Source organism: Clarias gariepinus, chromosome 16 (assembly GCF_024256425.1).
Source record: "Clarias gariepinus isolate MV-2021 ecotype Netherlands chromosome 16, CGAR_prim_01v2, whole genome shotgun sequence".
Taxonomy (NCBI): Eukaryota; Metazoa; Chordata; class Actinopteri; order Siluriformes; family Clariidae; genus Clarias; species Clarias gariepinus.
Genome location: NC_071115.1, coordinates 18,433,059 through 18,449,246, shown reverse-complemented (window position 1 = coordinate 18,449,246; position 16,188 = coordinate 18,433,059). Strand labels below are relative to the sequence as shown.

At 37.5% G+C, this 16,188-nt stretch overlaps 1 protein-coding gene across 1 annotated transcript in view; it reads right to left on the bottom strand.

Annotated features, from left to right (window-relative positions):
* Positions 1-914, bottom strand: part of LOC128544594 (alpha-1,6-mannosylglycoprotein 6-beta-N-acetylglucosaminyltransferase B) — a 110,327-nt gene extending 109,413 nt beyond the window's left edge. Inside the window, exon 1 of the mRNA XM_053514814.1 lies at positions 565-914. Within this exon, the coding sequence (XP_053370789.1) occupies positions 565-629 (65 nt within the window). The 5' untranslated portion in view covers positions 630-914. The remainder of the gene's footprint in view (positions 1-564) is intronic.
* Positions 915-16,188: the final 15,274 nt, after the last annotated feature.

The following is a 16,188-nucleotide window of genomic DNA, read 5'->3' as shown; positions in this document are numbered from 1 at the left end:
CAATTAGTTAGTTAGTTAGTTAGTTAGTAATATATAATATATTAATGACTGGCCAGTGACTGGTCAGTGGTGAATTTATTCCCATTTTACAACTTCCGGTCAACATTCATATGCACATTCACACAATTTGGGGATGCCAATTAGCCTATTCTGTATGTCTTTGGACTGTGGGAGGAAACCGGAGTACCCGGAGGAAACCCACCAAGCACTGGGAGAACATGCCAACTCCATGCACACAGACCCGAGGCAGAAATCTAACCTGTACCCTGGAGGTGCAAGGCGATATATATATATTTTTTTATAATTTAAGTTTGCCTCTAAAGGTTCTTATTAAACGCAATTTTAGGAGATGTACAACACCAAAGCACACTGCTTTACGCTTTCACTTCGCCTGTTCATTTTAATAGTTTATTCTGCAGTCTATTTCACGCCCGCATCATCATCATTTATTACATACATAACATAAAACACAAACAAATTAGTCACAAATTAGTTTCTTTTAGCGTCTGCACGGAACTCCAGAACTGGTTTTAAAAACCGAGCGCTATTATAACAACTGCTCACCTGAAGGGCTTGAACGTCAGGAGGCATCTTCTAACCACGGTCATGGAGTCGCTGTTAAAAGCCATAATTTGTAATCTGATAAGAATGAATAACGCGGTCCATCAACTGCGTATTTTGGCATCAAACATAGTTTTTTCTCTCAATTCAAGTGCCGCAGTAAAGAGTGTGATTTCTCGGTTCGGCACCGGAGACGTCTTAAATACGTGAACTGTGGGCGCTGAATAAAAACGAGCTGCGCGGCTGAGTCTGAGTGACAGAAAGAAAGTATTTGTGTCTTTCGGCTGCGATGTTAATTGTTCAGCGAGGACGTTCGACTGGAAATCTCCAAAAGGACAAGAGCAAAGTTCCATCTTACAACCAACAGCAAAGCATCCACGATTCTTCTTCCTAAAGGCAAAGCATTTATCATGTGCTTCAATGCGCAAAGAGCGAGCGGCTCAGGTAAACTGTCGAGAGAACAGCGCCATCACTCGTCTAAACAGAGAGACAGACTCTCTCTCTCGCTCTCCCTCTCTCTCTCTGCCTCTCTGACTCTCTCTCTCCCTCTCTCTTTCTCTCTGTCTCTCTGTCACACACATACACAAATCCTTTTCACAGCTCTGTAATTGGACTGATGTGATATCTATATATTTGAAAGAAAATACACCATTTGCCCTCCACACTCACTTTAAATAAATGACTGCATATACCATGGTGGAAAAAAATATTAAGACACTACATGCAGATGTCTTATTTTTCTGATTAGTTTTAGCCTATCCGGCTATTGTGATAATTAGAATCAGTTGGTTTAGTTAATGGATGGAACAAATGGCAATTTTGTTTGTGTTTGAAAAAAAAAATTTGGGGTGTCTATACTTGCAGACAAATAGCAAAAAAAAAAAAAAAAATCAAGTGATTTGTGCAGCCAAGCAGGCAGGGATTGGGCAAGAGACACCAGAGTACTGCAAACGACTTTTTGATTTTAATTCAGCAGGTTTTGAAGAATAAATAACAAAACTTTATATATTCATATATAAAAAACATATAACTTCATTATCTTTGTTTACATTGTTTAAAAAAATGTAAGAATATCATTGTAATTTTGAATTTCACTTTTGAGTTAATACTTTTGGCCACCACTGTACAATGTTTATATCTCATTGCGTCACATCAAACTCATACAGTACAGGCCTTCATATATACATACAGTAGAGTCAGCCAATTATTATATGATTATCATATATATCAATATATAACATATAGCGATACATTTATTATTAAAATGTATTTTTTAAGTTTTCTTTTCCTGAAATGTGGATTTTTATTTTTTTTGGATTTCTTGATTGAAACAGGTGTGGCAGTAATCAGGCCTGGGGGTGACTACAGAAATTGAACTCAGGTGTGATAAACCACAGTTAAGTTATTTTTTAACAAGGGGGGCAATCACTTTTTCACACAGGGCCATGTAGATTCGGAGTTTTTTTTTTTCTCCCCTAATAACGTAAACCTTCATTTAAAAACTGCATTTTGTGTTCAATTATGTTATCCTCGACTAATAGTTAACGGTTTTTGATGAGCAGAAACATTTAAGTGTGACAAACATGCAAAAGAATAGGAAATCAGGAAGGGAGTCACAGTGCTAAACACTATGGCACCATGCTGCCTAATTTGGTATTTAATATTATTTTATTATTTATTACTTGGAAAATGTACAATGTATTTTTTTACCTTAACAACATATTCTATTTAAATATTTCTCAAACATATTTTAGAACACAGTTTTTTTTTTTTTTTAGGGCCCAAGCATTATGACATCAGCTCTATGTCATCATAGTGTGTAAGGGCCCTCTTGTTCCTCTAAGGATTTTTTTTAACATAATCAAAAACTCTTGCAAATTGGAAGACAGATTAGAATATGCTGCCACTAGGATGCCTGATAGCCTGGGCCCCAGATGTGGATAAACTATTTTTGGTTATTTATGCATTGTGTTTCTGCAAAACATAGATTTGCAGAAGCAAAATGTGTTGCAGGAACACAAATCTGTTTCTAGCATAAACTAGTAAAAAATGCATTTTTGTATCATTGTATGATTTACTGATTTTTTTTTAATCATTGTTTTTCATTTTTAGTTGTTAGTTGTAAGTGGTTCAGGTATTATACTGTAGTTTATGCATATACTAAAGTGTTTTATATTCTCTTATTCACCTTTGGATAGTTATTAGCCTAGAGGTTTATCTGAAACCTTAGTCAATGAAATGATAAACGGTAAGCATTGTGCATGTCTAGTTTAGGCAGAACAGGTTTGACTTTAGGCATACACATATATACTGTAAACTAATGTTGTAGTAAAGACCACCAAAACTGAGACAAGACCTAGGCCCGTATTCACAAAGCTTCTTAAGCCTAAAAGTTGCTCTTAATGATGAAATTCTTTAAAAAAGTCTTAGAATGATGACATTTTCTTAGAATTTCCCCTAAATTTATAACTAAATCTTGGTAATGATAAAAATAATTTACAAAACATCTTAGCCCTAAAAACAGCTCCTAAGGTAAAAATTGTTAAGAGTGGAGAGGAGGACTTTTAAAAGGTTTAAGAGTTTCACTAGCATAGAACAAAATTAATTTTCTCCAAAAACTAACGATAAAAGTAGACACTGCTCTCCTATAGAATTTAATTCTCTTGTTCTTTTACTTTCTTCTATCTCGCATGGATTGTGGGCTACATACCATCCAAAAGTACTGCTTAAATAGACTGTCCTGCAATCATGTAAATTGCTTAAAAGTAAGCCATTTTGCTCCCATCAATCTAAAATGGATTACAAGTAATAAAATCAGTATGATAAATACTCTCCTAAAGATTTTAGCTTTGTGAATGCAGGCTCAGGACTTTAATAGTCATGTCAAGAACAAGAACACAGCACGGCAAGACTGTCCAAACCAAGTCCAGACCAGTGTGAATCCCAAACAGCATGATGCATTCATCATTTATGCAAATGATAGGTAGCCTTCAAATTAATCTAAAAGATCCCCATGTAATCTTATAAACAATGATGTAAGATGCACAGAACGCTTCTAATGTTCACAATGTTATTATTGTATTATTTGTTTTAAAAATAGGACTTTGCATTTGCATATCTTTTATTTTGGAAAGATATGCAAACGACATGCAAGATTTATGCAAGAAGATATGAAAATTCTTCTTAATTTTTTTTTGTGCCTGCTTTCACTGTTGATCAGATGGGACACAACACCAACCACCTAATTAACTAACTATTGTGATAAAATAGCTGCATTGCAGTAAAGACCTGAGAACAAAAAAAGAGATGAGAACCACTAGATTATGTGCTGCAACATTTATTTCTCAGTCTGCATACAAATTCTTCCAAACATAAGTTTCAGATCTAGTAGGGCTAAATATAACGGAAACTGATAATGGAGATAATGAAGCATGGCAAATCTCCCTAAGGTGAACAAAATTACAATCTTTGTTACAACAACAACTTTACACCTAAGGGATCTGTATTTTATAACAACATTCAGCATGACACTTTTTTTTTTTTTAGAAAGCAGCTTACTTGCCTCTCAGCATGGCTTGAGTCAAGTGTTTATTCAGAATATCAGTTTTAAGTAAAACCACAGTCATTTTCATGCAGATAATTCGACGCTACAACCTACAACCTTTAGAAAAAAAATAAGAAATACCATTTTTGTTTTGTTTTTAGAAACGTTTCAGTCCACTGACCTGGATAAAGTAAGCAGGATTTTATTACAGCAATAAAAACCCAGTTGAGTCAGCACTTAGGTCAAAAACCAAGGCAAGTCCAAGAGCAGATTGACCAGCCATACAATCCACACTCCCTAAATATTGTTCACCTCAGTTAAACACAAGGTTTTCTCTTGATAAAACAGAGACAAGGCCATGCTTTTGACAAAATATACACACTAGGTCGGATCTTGAACTTCAACTTTTTACCATGAACAAACCTGTATATATTCCAATTATCATTTTATAATGTGCCTATAGTATAATAAGTAACTAAGTAGACTAACCTAAAAGACTATAAGATAATAAATCTCACTTGAACTCGGTACAAGAACATTGTACAAGACTGCTCTTGGGACTAATGATGCTTTTGGGTAAAAATGATGGTCTTGTGGTGTTTCTGCAGCTCTGTGTAGATTAGTATGGCACTGAATGACTATTATTAATGATCAATCATTATGAACAGTGCTGTTCATTCAAATAATTGTATATGTCATTGTTCTGATTGAATGTTCACCCTTAAAGTGTTTGGCTGCAGATTGTAATTGATGGTTTCAAACATTGCACTTTTTTACCTTCACATTAATTTTCTTCTTTTATGCTTTGACAAAAACACTAAATCAGCAGCATTTGAGATTAATATACGAGTCAAAATACAGATTGAAATCAGATAGGAAATGAGGTTTAAAAACCCATAATTTTATTTTTTTTGTCATTGTTTATACTGGCATGGAGCTATGCTCATACACCCACCCACATATACAAAGCATCCGGAAAGTATTCACAGCGCATCACCTTTTCCACATTTTGTTTTGTTAAAGCCTTATTTCAAATTAGATTAAGTTATTTTTTTTCCTCAGAATTTTACACACAACACCCCATAATGACAACGTGAAAAAAGTTTACTTGAGATTTAAGCAAATTTATTAAATAAAAAAAAAAGAGAAATTGCATGTACATAAGTATTCACAGCCTTTGCTCAATAATTTTTTCGATGCACCTTTGGCAGCAATTACAGCCTCAAGTCTTTTTGAATATGATGCCACAAGCTTGGCACACCTATCCTTGGCCAGTCTTGCCCATTCCTCTTTGCAGCACCTTTCAAGCTCCATCAGGTTGGATGGGAAGCATCGGTGCACAGCCATTTTAAGATCTCTCAGAGACGTTCAGTTGGATTTAAGTCTGGGCTCTGGCTGAGCCGCTTAAGGAGATTCACAGAGTTGTCCTGAAGCCACTCCTGTCATATCTTGCCTGTGTGCTTGGGGTCGTTGTCCTGCTGAAAGATAAACTATCACCCCAGTCTGAGGTCAAGAGCACTCTGGAGCAGGTTTTCATCCAGGATGTCTCTGTACATTGCTGCAGTCATCTTTCCCTTTATCCTGACTAGTCCCCCCGTTCCAGCCGCTGAAAAACATGGTATTGGATGGTATTGACCTGTTGATGAGTGGTGCCTGGTTTCCTCCAAACATGATGCCTGGCATTCACACAAAAGAGTTCAATCTTTTTCTCATCAGACCAGAGAATTTTGTTTCTCATGGTCTGAGAGTCCTTCAGGTGCCTTTGGCAAACTCCAGCCATGTGCTTTTTACTAAGGAGTGGCTTCCATCTGGTCACTCTACCATATAGGCCTGATTGGTGGATTGCTGCAAAGATGGTTGTCCTTCTGGAAAGTTCTCCTCTCTCCACAGAGGACCTCTGGAGCTTTGACAGAGTAACCATCGGGTTCTTGGTCACCTCCCTGACTAAGGCCCTTCTCACCTAATCGCTCAGTTTAGATGGCCGACCAGCTCTAGGAAGAGTCCTGGGAGAAAACCTGTGATTTTGAACTTCTTCCACTTATGGATGATGAAGGCCACTGTGCTCATTGGGACCTTCAAAGCAGCAGAAATGTTTCTGTACCCTTCCCCAGATTTGTGCCTCGAGACAATCCTGTTTTTCTTTGACTTCATGCTTGGTTTGTGCTCTGACATGAACTGTTAACTGTGTGAATTTACCACAAGTGGACTCCAATTAAGCTGCAGAAAAATCTTAAGGATGATCAGGGGAAACTTCAGTAGTTGTTCAGTAGTTGTTTTGTGGCCAGTCCTAAAGTTTATATATATATATATCTCTATATAGTCTGCAAAAAAAGAAACGTCTCCTTTTCAGGACTGTGTATTTCAACGATAATGTTGTAGAAATCCAAATAACTTTACAGATCTTCATTGTACAGGTAAAGGGTTTAAACAATGTTTTCCATGCATGTTCAATTAACCATAATCACTTAATTAACATGCACCTGGGGAATGGTCGTTAAGACCTTAACAGCCCACAGAAAGTAAGCATTTAAGGTCACAGTTCTATAAACGCAGAACACTAAAGAGACTTGTCTACCGACTGTGAAAAACACCCAAAGAAAGATGCCCAGGGTCCCTGCTCATCTGCGTGAACGTGCATTAGGCATGCTGCAGGGAGGCATGAGGACTGCTGATGTGGCTAGGGCAATAAATTGCCATGTCCGCACTGTGAGACGCCTAAGACAGTGCTACAGGCAGACAGAAAGGACAGCTGATCATCCTCGCAGTGGAAGACCACATGTAACAACACATGCACAGGATCGGTACATCCGAATATCACACCTGCGTGACAGGTACAGGATGGCCACAACAACTGCCTGCCTCACACCAGGAACACACAATCCCTCCATCAATGCTCAGACTGTCCGCAATAGGCAGTCCATGAGAAGGAGATGCACTGCAGTACTTCAAGCAGCTGGTGGTCGCATCAGTTACTGACTGAGACTTTTGATTTTGAACCTCCCTTCATTCAGGGACTCATTGTAAAACATTTTTAGTTTATGTCTTATGGTGTTGACTCTTTAAGTGTTCATAGAAATATTTACGCATTAAGTTTACTGAAAGTAAAAACAGTTGAAAGTCAGGGGACGTTTATATATATATATATATATATATATATATATATATATATATATATATCATCTGGTCATGTTCCTGTTGCTTTTAAGAAGGCAAGGGTTATTCCTATCCTCAAGAAACCCTGCCCGGACCCATCAGAAGTTAACAACTATCGCGCGGTATCACTTCTCTCTTTTATTCCCAAAATTCTTGAAAAAACTGTTTATAACCAAATTTCTCTTTATCTCTCACAGAACAACCTTAATGATCCCAACCAATCTGGATTCGAAGTGGCGCATTCTAGCTCCATGCTGCTAGATCTGCTAAACTGTCCTCATCCTCCTGGACCTGTCAGCTGCATTTGACACGGTGAACCACAAGATTCTATTATCTATTCTTACAAGCCTTGGAATTTGTGGAACAGCGTGGCAATGGTTTGCTTCTTACCTAGAAGATAGGTCATATGAGGTAACATGGAGGGGATCTACATCTGTCCCACGTAGACTCTCTACTGGTGTCCCGCAGGGCTCAGTACTTGGTCCTCTTCTGTTCTCCCTCTATACCAGGTCTCTTGATAAGGTCATATCATCGCATGGACATACCATAGTTATGCAGATGACAGCCAACTTACTCTCTCCTTTCCTCCCTCTGACACTCAGGTTTCCACCTGGATCTCAGCATGTCTGGCAGACATCTCATCCTGGATGGCTGCCCATCAGCTGAAGCTCAGTAAAACCGAACCGTTGTTTATCCCTTGTGACTCATCCCCATGTCTAGACCTTGTGATATCCCTGGACAACAACTAAATCACTCCTTCAGCCATCGCCTGCAATCTTGGGGTAACCGAGAACAATCATCTGTCATTTTCCCCACACATCGCTAATCTTCCTCGCTCTTGTAGATTTCTTCTTTACAATATCAGAAGAATTCACCAATTTCTTTCTTCACAGGCTACAGGTGCTGGTTCAGTCCCTTGTTATTTCAAGACTGGACTACTGCAACTCAAGACGCATCTGTTTCTCCAGTATTTGGACCAAATTGGCTTTTTTCTTGCAACCCTCACATAAAAACCACATTTGTGGAATATTTGTGATATTGTCGTGACATTCACACAATGACCACTCTGTCATAAATACCTGGAACTGCTTCAGAGTTGCTGTAGGCTTCTTGGTAATATCTTTGACCAGTTTCCTCCTGGCTCTTTTATCCAGTTTGGAGTGATATTCTGATCCAGACAGGGCCGGTGTTGAACTAAATACCTTTCACCTCTTAATAATAGATTCCAATGTGCTTATAGGCAGTGAAGCCTTAAAAAAATGTTTTTGTATCCATTTCTTGATCTTTACTCCAAAGAGCTTTTGACAGTACCTTGCCACTCATGGTTGATTGTTTGCTTCAGTTGCATTACCAGGGACTGAAATGCTCCAACATTTTATGCTGACCTACTCAAAATGACCACACTTGATAACACTTGATGTAGAACATGTGGTTGAAAGTCAAATTGAAACAGTTAAAAGTTGAATTAGGTTTACCTGCTTGAGTTTACTATGAAAGGTTTTTAGAGGTGATAGAGGATCCTTTTTCTTAAAAGTTATTTCTTTTCCATTTTTTCTGACATGTTGATGTTATACAGTATATTTCACTTGGATGTTAAAAGCTGCACAAGAGAGTACATACAGCTGGATAAAACAACAACTGTGTCTGCCTTCATTTCAGGCTGCAAAGCAAGAAAATGTGATTATTTTAAAGGGAGCGGGGGGGGGGGTATATTTTTCTATACCCACTGTAGATCAGTAGAACTAGAATTGAGTATACTTACCATAACTATGTCTGTGGTCAGTGAAAAATGTGTTTAAGAACCCTGTATTTTCTGCAAAGCTGTGTGCTGGAACAAGGGCCAAATCCTGTCCACAGTATCATGTCATTTTGTCTGTGTAAAGTTAGAAACAATAACCCTGAAATGGCCCATAATACACAATTGCAAAAATAATTCAACACTACTTCATAACCACCTTACAAAGATCCAAATATTATGGAGGACCTGAAGCATCTAAAAATAATAACTTACTAAGCAACTCCAATATATATTCTAATAGAGCCAAGTCAGAAAGATATATCTGATTCTGAACAAGCAGTGTGCAAAGGAATCTTTAACTCCATAAGAATCTACTGTACATCAGCACAACTATTAAACAACACCCTTGCTTTAAAATGCCAGCAATCTACATCTCATTTGCATATCTTCCCGAATTGTATGAATGAATTTTTTTTTTAATTATTTCTACAAAGTTGATTCATTATGTGCTCTAGAGTCAACTTAACGACTGCTAAATGCTGTATATCTCTCTGTAATCAATTTTGGACCTTTTGAATATTACGCCACCAACAAAATTAATACGCAAAATGTCTTAAATAATATCCAAATCCAATTCAACAATTCACATACCAGGTAAAAAAAATTTGGAATATTGCCTAGCAACCTGCATGCAGTGGACACAAAACACATGCAAATTCATTTTTTTTTAAAGTATTCATTTTGCTATACCTAACAATATATTGCCTACAGACAAACCAGATAATCAAAGCAATACCGCACAATTTAGGAAAATGCTCTCAAACACAACTTAATTACACACATACAGTACATGCAACATTCGCAGAAACTCAGCTCCAACACTCCAACTACCCTTTGAAGAAGAGGGAAAATGAATATTATACTTCTATATAAATAAAAAAAGGTTTTGTCTGTCACAATTCGCTTTTTCAATAATATCTTTACATTTCATAAATTGGAGGACCCAAAACCAGTCTCAGAATGGTTTCTGCCCTTATGTTAGTCTGTATGTCTGTTTGTCTGTATGAGGCGCCGTACTAACTGCTCAAACAACTACATATAAAATGCACATACATACTTTGCACACACACACATACATACTTTGCGCACACACACACATACATACTTTACACACAGTGTAACCGGAAGGCATTTCAGTGTAACTAAATAAAAGAAAACTTGAAGCATGGAATCTGTGGCAAATATGGTGGAAAGTATGTATGTGTGTGTGCGGCGCATTACTTATGTAGTTGTTTGAGCAGTTAGTAGTATATATGTTTGTGTGAGTGTTTCATATATGTGTATGCAAGTGTTTTATATGTGTGTGCATGAGTGAAGTTTGATTTAAGCCCTATACGGCGCCTCATATGTCTGTAAAATGCAGGTACTGTACACAGTGAAAACTGAACCTTCAAACATGTACAGTATATCGAGATTATTGTATGTCTTGTGGGAAGTTTAAAACAAGTTTGTCACATTTGTTCTAAATGCTAGTAGTAACGCTAGTTATATCATAAATTCGGGTCCACTTTTCTTTTACCATAAACTCTAGTAACATTTCTTACCAGCTCTCTTTTCTATACCTATAGCTAATCCTGTTTTTTATAACAGCAGCTTGTATCCAATAAACATGTTGAAACATAGGGAGGCATTATGTTAAACCCTTTTTTTTAATTTTTTTTTTTATAATTACTAAATTATAGTAAAAAGATTTTAAAAATCTCATTTTAAAAAGAGGTAATTATTACCTTCATGGAACGTTCCCTCTCGATCCCAGAGAACAAATATTTTGTGATAGTAGTATTTTGTGAAAATACTACTCCTTCCTTAAGGATGCACAGATGTCCTTTCGAGGTCTTAGTGCATTGTCGGCATTGTACCCTGGAACAGGAGATGAACAGAGCTCTTATGTACTTGAACACTGTGGTCAATGATTCATGTCAATGTACTGTAGCAACAGCAGACTGGTTGATATAGATCATATTGAAGCTTAACTGTTTAGGTATGGTGGTCACTTGCTAGATTTGCAGTATATCTCATTCCTGTTTAATGCTGTTTATTTATTTATTTATGAATAATTCACATTTTTGTGCGACCTTTAAGACTGTGTTAAAGTTTGTAAAGAATGCTATATCTATCCTTACTTTTTTTCTTTTAAGTCCAGCCAAATGTCACTGTAAATTTCAAATGATCATCTATTTCTGTCCCTAGGGGACTTCAAGACACCAACACACAGCATTAATGTATTTTTAACACGCTAACACACAGTTTTGATGTACTTATATATAGTATATACACTCACCTAAAGGATTATTAGAAACACCTGTTCAATTTCTCATTAATGCAATTATCTAATCAACCAATCACATGGCAGTGGCTCCAATGCATTTAGGGGTGTGGTCCTGGTCAAGACAATCTCCTGAACTCCAAACTGAATGTTAGAATGGGAAAGAAAGGTGATTTAGGCAATTTTGAGCGTGGTATGGTTGTTAGTGCTAGACGGGCCGGTCTGAGTATTTCACAATCTGTTCAGTTACTGCGGTTTTCACGCACAACTATTTCTAGGGTTTACAAAGAATGGTGTGAAAAGGGGAAAAACATCCAGTATGCGGCAGTCCTGTGGGCGAAAATGCCTTGTTGATGCTAGAGGTCAGAGGAGAATGGGCCGACTGATTTAAGCTGATAGAAGAGCAACTTTGATTGAAATAACCACTCGTTACAACCGAAGTATGCAGCAAAGCATTTGTGAAGCCACAACATGCACAACCTTGAGGCGGATGGGCTACAACAGCAGAAGACCCCACCGGGTACCACTCATCTCCACTACAAATAGGAAAAAGAGGCTACAATTTGCACGAGCTCACCAAAATTGGACAGTTGAAGACTGGAAAAATGTTGCCTGGTCTGATGAGTCTCGATTTCTGTTGAGACATTCAAATGGTAGAGTCAGAATTTGGCGTAAACAGAAAGGATCCATCATGCCTTGTTACCACTGTGCAGGCTGGTGGTGGTGGTGTAATGGTGTGGGGGATGTTTTCTTGGCACACTTTAGGCTCCTTTGTGCCAATTGGGCATCGTTTAAATGCCACGGACAACCTGAGCATTGTTTCTGACCATGTCCATCCCTTTATGACCACCATGTACCCATTCTCTGATGGCTACTTCCAGCAGGATAATGCACCATGTCACAAAGCTTAAATCATTTTAAATTGGTTTCTTGCACATGACAATGAGTTCACTGTACTAAAATGGCCCTCACAGTCACAAGATCTTCATGCCCTGGATGTGCATCCCACAAATCTCCATCAACTGCAAGATGCTATCCTATCAAAATGGGCCAACATTTCTAAAGAATGCTTTCAGCACCTTGTTGAATCAATGGCACGTAGAATTAAGGCAGTTCTGAAGGCGAAAGGGGGTCAAACATCGTATTAGTATGGTGTTCCTAATAATCCTTCAGGTGAGTGTATATATAATAATATTCTTATTCAGTCTTTTTTCCTTATTGTTATTTTTTTTAATTGTCAGTGGTGTCTAAAGTATTCACATTCATTACATGAGTAAAAGTATAGATACTAAGGTTTGAAAAGACATCAACTTAAGCTTTTTACTCAAGTAAAAGTGTAAAAGTACTGGTTTCAAAACTACTTAAAGTATAAAAGTAAAAGTAATGTGAGGGGGAAAAAGCATTAAGGATAAAAGCTTAGGCTGTTCCACGGGCCTATATACTGCACTAACACCTCATTAAAAAAAGAAAAATTTGTTGTTTTTTTGTTGTATTTTTTTTAACGGCTATCGTGATTTGGGATACTGTAATTGAAAAAAAATGCATTTTAGTACAATGCAAATACATTAAAGAACCATGTATGTGTACTACTAAGCATTAACATGTTTTATGGAGAAGAAGATATGATATCTAGTTGCCTTTAAATATTTTAATGGTGCAAAAAGTCAAACTTCAGAGACATGTCATCAGTAACCTTTATTGGAATGTAAATGTACATCCAAGCTTAGCTGGTTGGAACGTTAGCTCCCACGTGCTTCAAGGCCACTACCATCATCCCCGTGCCCAAGAAGTCTACTGTTTCCTGTCTCAATGACTACCGTACCATTGCACTAACACCCACCGTCATGAAGTGCTTTAAGCTGCTCGTCATGAGACACATCGAGACCCTGCTGCCCCCTCACTGGACCCACTGCAATTTGCATACCGTCCTAACCGCTCAACGGACGACACCATCTCCACTACAATCCATCTTGCCCTCACACACTTGGACAAGAAGGACAAATACGTTTGAATGCTGTACATAGATTTCAGCTCAGCATTCAACACTATCATCCCCCAACAACTGATCGGGAAGCTGAGCCTATTGGGCCTGAACACCTTCCTCTGCAACTGGATCCTGGACTTTATGACCGGAAGGCCTCAGTCAGTACGGATCGGGAACTGCACCTCCAGCACCACCACACTGAGCACTGGGGCCCCACAAGGCTGTGTGCTCAGTCCCCTGCTGTTCACACTGCTGACTCACGACTGTGTAGCAACACACAGTTCGAATCACATCATTAAGTTCGCTGATGACACAACCGTGGTGGGTCTCATTAGCAAGAACGACGAGTCAGCAGACAGAGAGGAAGTGCAGAGACTAACAGACTTCAGGAGGACACGAGGCGACCATTCTCCGCTGAGCATCAACGGCTCCTCTGTGGAGATCGTTGAAAATACCAAATTCCTGGGTGTCCACCTAGAGAAGGACCTCAGCTGGTCCCTCAACACCAGTTCCCTGCAAAGAAAGCCCAACAGCATCTCTTCTTCTGAGAAGACTAAGGGAGGCCCAGCTTCCATCACCGATCCTGACCACCTTCCATAGAGGGACTATCGAGAGCATCCTGAGCGGCTGCATCACTGTCTGGTTTGGGAATTGTGCTATATCGAGAGACCCTACGGCGGATAGTGAGGACAGCAGAGAAGATCATCGGGGTCTCTCTCCCCTCTATTGAAGACATCTACACCACACACTGCATCCGCAAAGCCACCAGCATTGTGACTGATTGGACACACCCCTCTCACACACACTTCACACTCTTGCCATCTGGAAAAAGGTACCGTAGCATTCGGGCAAACACATCCAGACTGTGCAACAGCTTTTTTCCACAAGCCATCCGTCTTCTCAACAAAAAGGGACTGGAGTGATAAAAACACACACACACACACACACACACACATACACAAACATTATCACTCAGTTTAACTCAACTACCTCAAAACAACTAGGCCTCTTAGTTAGCTAGTTTATGTAAATTTATGTTGCATGTAGCACCTTGGTCCTGGAGGAACGTTGTTTCGTTTCACTGTGTGGAAATTTTCTGCCCCCCAAATGCTAACATCATACTTGTTGACGTTGCTATTCATATAAAATTTGGCCTTTTTTTACAGAATTACATGTAAACCATGTAAAACTTGCTTAGTTTTTACACATCTCACTAAAATTTTAAATCATTCGAGCCAGAATTGGCTGTGTTGTTGGACTATGAAATTATGTCACATTTTTTGGGACACCCTGCATATTGTATTTATGAAAAAAAAAAAAAAAAACATTAAGATAAGTGTGAAGGAGTTTCTGAAATAAATTTACTTCAACAGTGTCATGAATTTAGCTTATTTGGGTTTTTAGAAAAAAAAAATCTTATGAGCTTTCCATGGTTTAAATAATTGAATAAAAAAGAAAGAAATAGAAAGAATGACAGACTATTTAAAAAAAACATTATATGCATGTAAATATTTTGTTTACAAAAATAATATTACAAGTAAACAAAAACACATTTACAGAACTGAGGTTGAATGGAATGCAGTTCAAAATGCAGTATGAAAAAAACATCCAATACACCATGAATTGAAATGGCTTTAGCGTCTAATTATTGTGTCCTTGTAGTGGAGCAACAGTGTACTTTCATTGTTCTTCAAGTGTTCAATAAACCAACAACAAATAAATATCTAAAGCACAAAAAAATTACCTTACAATTGTATTCCTCTATGAAAATGTTTTCCACTATACAGTACTTTGTGCTTTATATTTAAAGTATATTTGGTCAGCTCCTCTTTAAGCAGCCTGGAAAATAAGGAAGAATGAGACCTAGAGCAGTAAACAACGAAGAAGAAGAAGGTAGCTCCATCAAAACATTTTTAAGACTCCCACTTTTTTAACGTGACTCAGAAGAATGTGTAATCTTGGAGAGTGATTCGTTCACTTTCCACTGGCGCACATGCACAAAGCATCACAAACAAAATTGAGCGATTCTTCTTAATGTGTCTTCTTTCCTGAGTCATTTGTTCTTTTGTTACATGACTCCCATAGACGCTATTCTGTGCAATAGATTCATTGTGAATATTCATTTATTGAAAATGTATCATTTTATTTAATTTCTACACAAAAAAACAAAATGAACAAAAAAGAACTCGAAAAATATTAGTTCATTTTGATGAACGAAATTCGAAGAACTAAGTCAATAAAATGATTCAAACTTCCTATCACTTTAACACATCCATGCATATCTTGTCATCTTATTGTTTGGTGGAGTGCAGTAGAAATATATGACAGGCCATTTTTGCAACACTGTCACTTGAATTAATATGTTGAACTCAACTGACCCTATTACCGTGTGACTGTGATACTATAAACAAACATCACAGTATATTTAAATATATTTAAATATATTAAACATTTATTATGAGGAAAAGGACAAAATTTTAACCTAATGTATAAACTCAGTCATTACCCTTGCAGAACAACCGTTCTTTGATTCTATTGAAAAAAAAAAAAAAAAAAACATTATTCTTTAAACCATAAATGGCCAAAGCTATTTTTTTTGTCCTTGTCTGATTTGCTGATTTGCAATGTACAAGACAGCTAGTAAGTTTCAAATATAATCTTTTCATATTCATAAAGTACCACAATCATTCTTTAATGTATCTTCAGGTTGTAGTCTTTTATTCACTGTTTTTTTTTTCTCTCAAAGGTCATTCTATAAATACTTTTCATACTTAGATAATTTTAAATTAAAACATCCTCATCTTGAAGGGAAATAGATGTGTGCAAACATATAGTTAAAATCCATCACAACCAAAAAATGTCATTGCCGCTTGTGAAAGCAG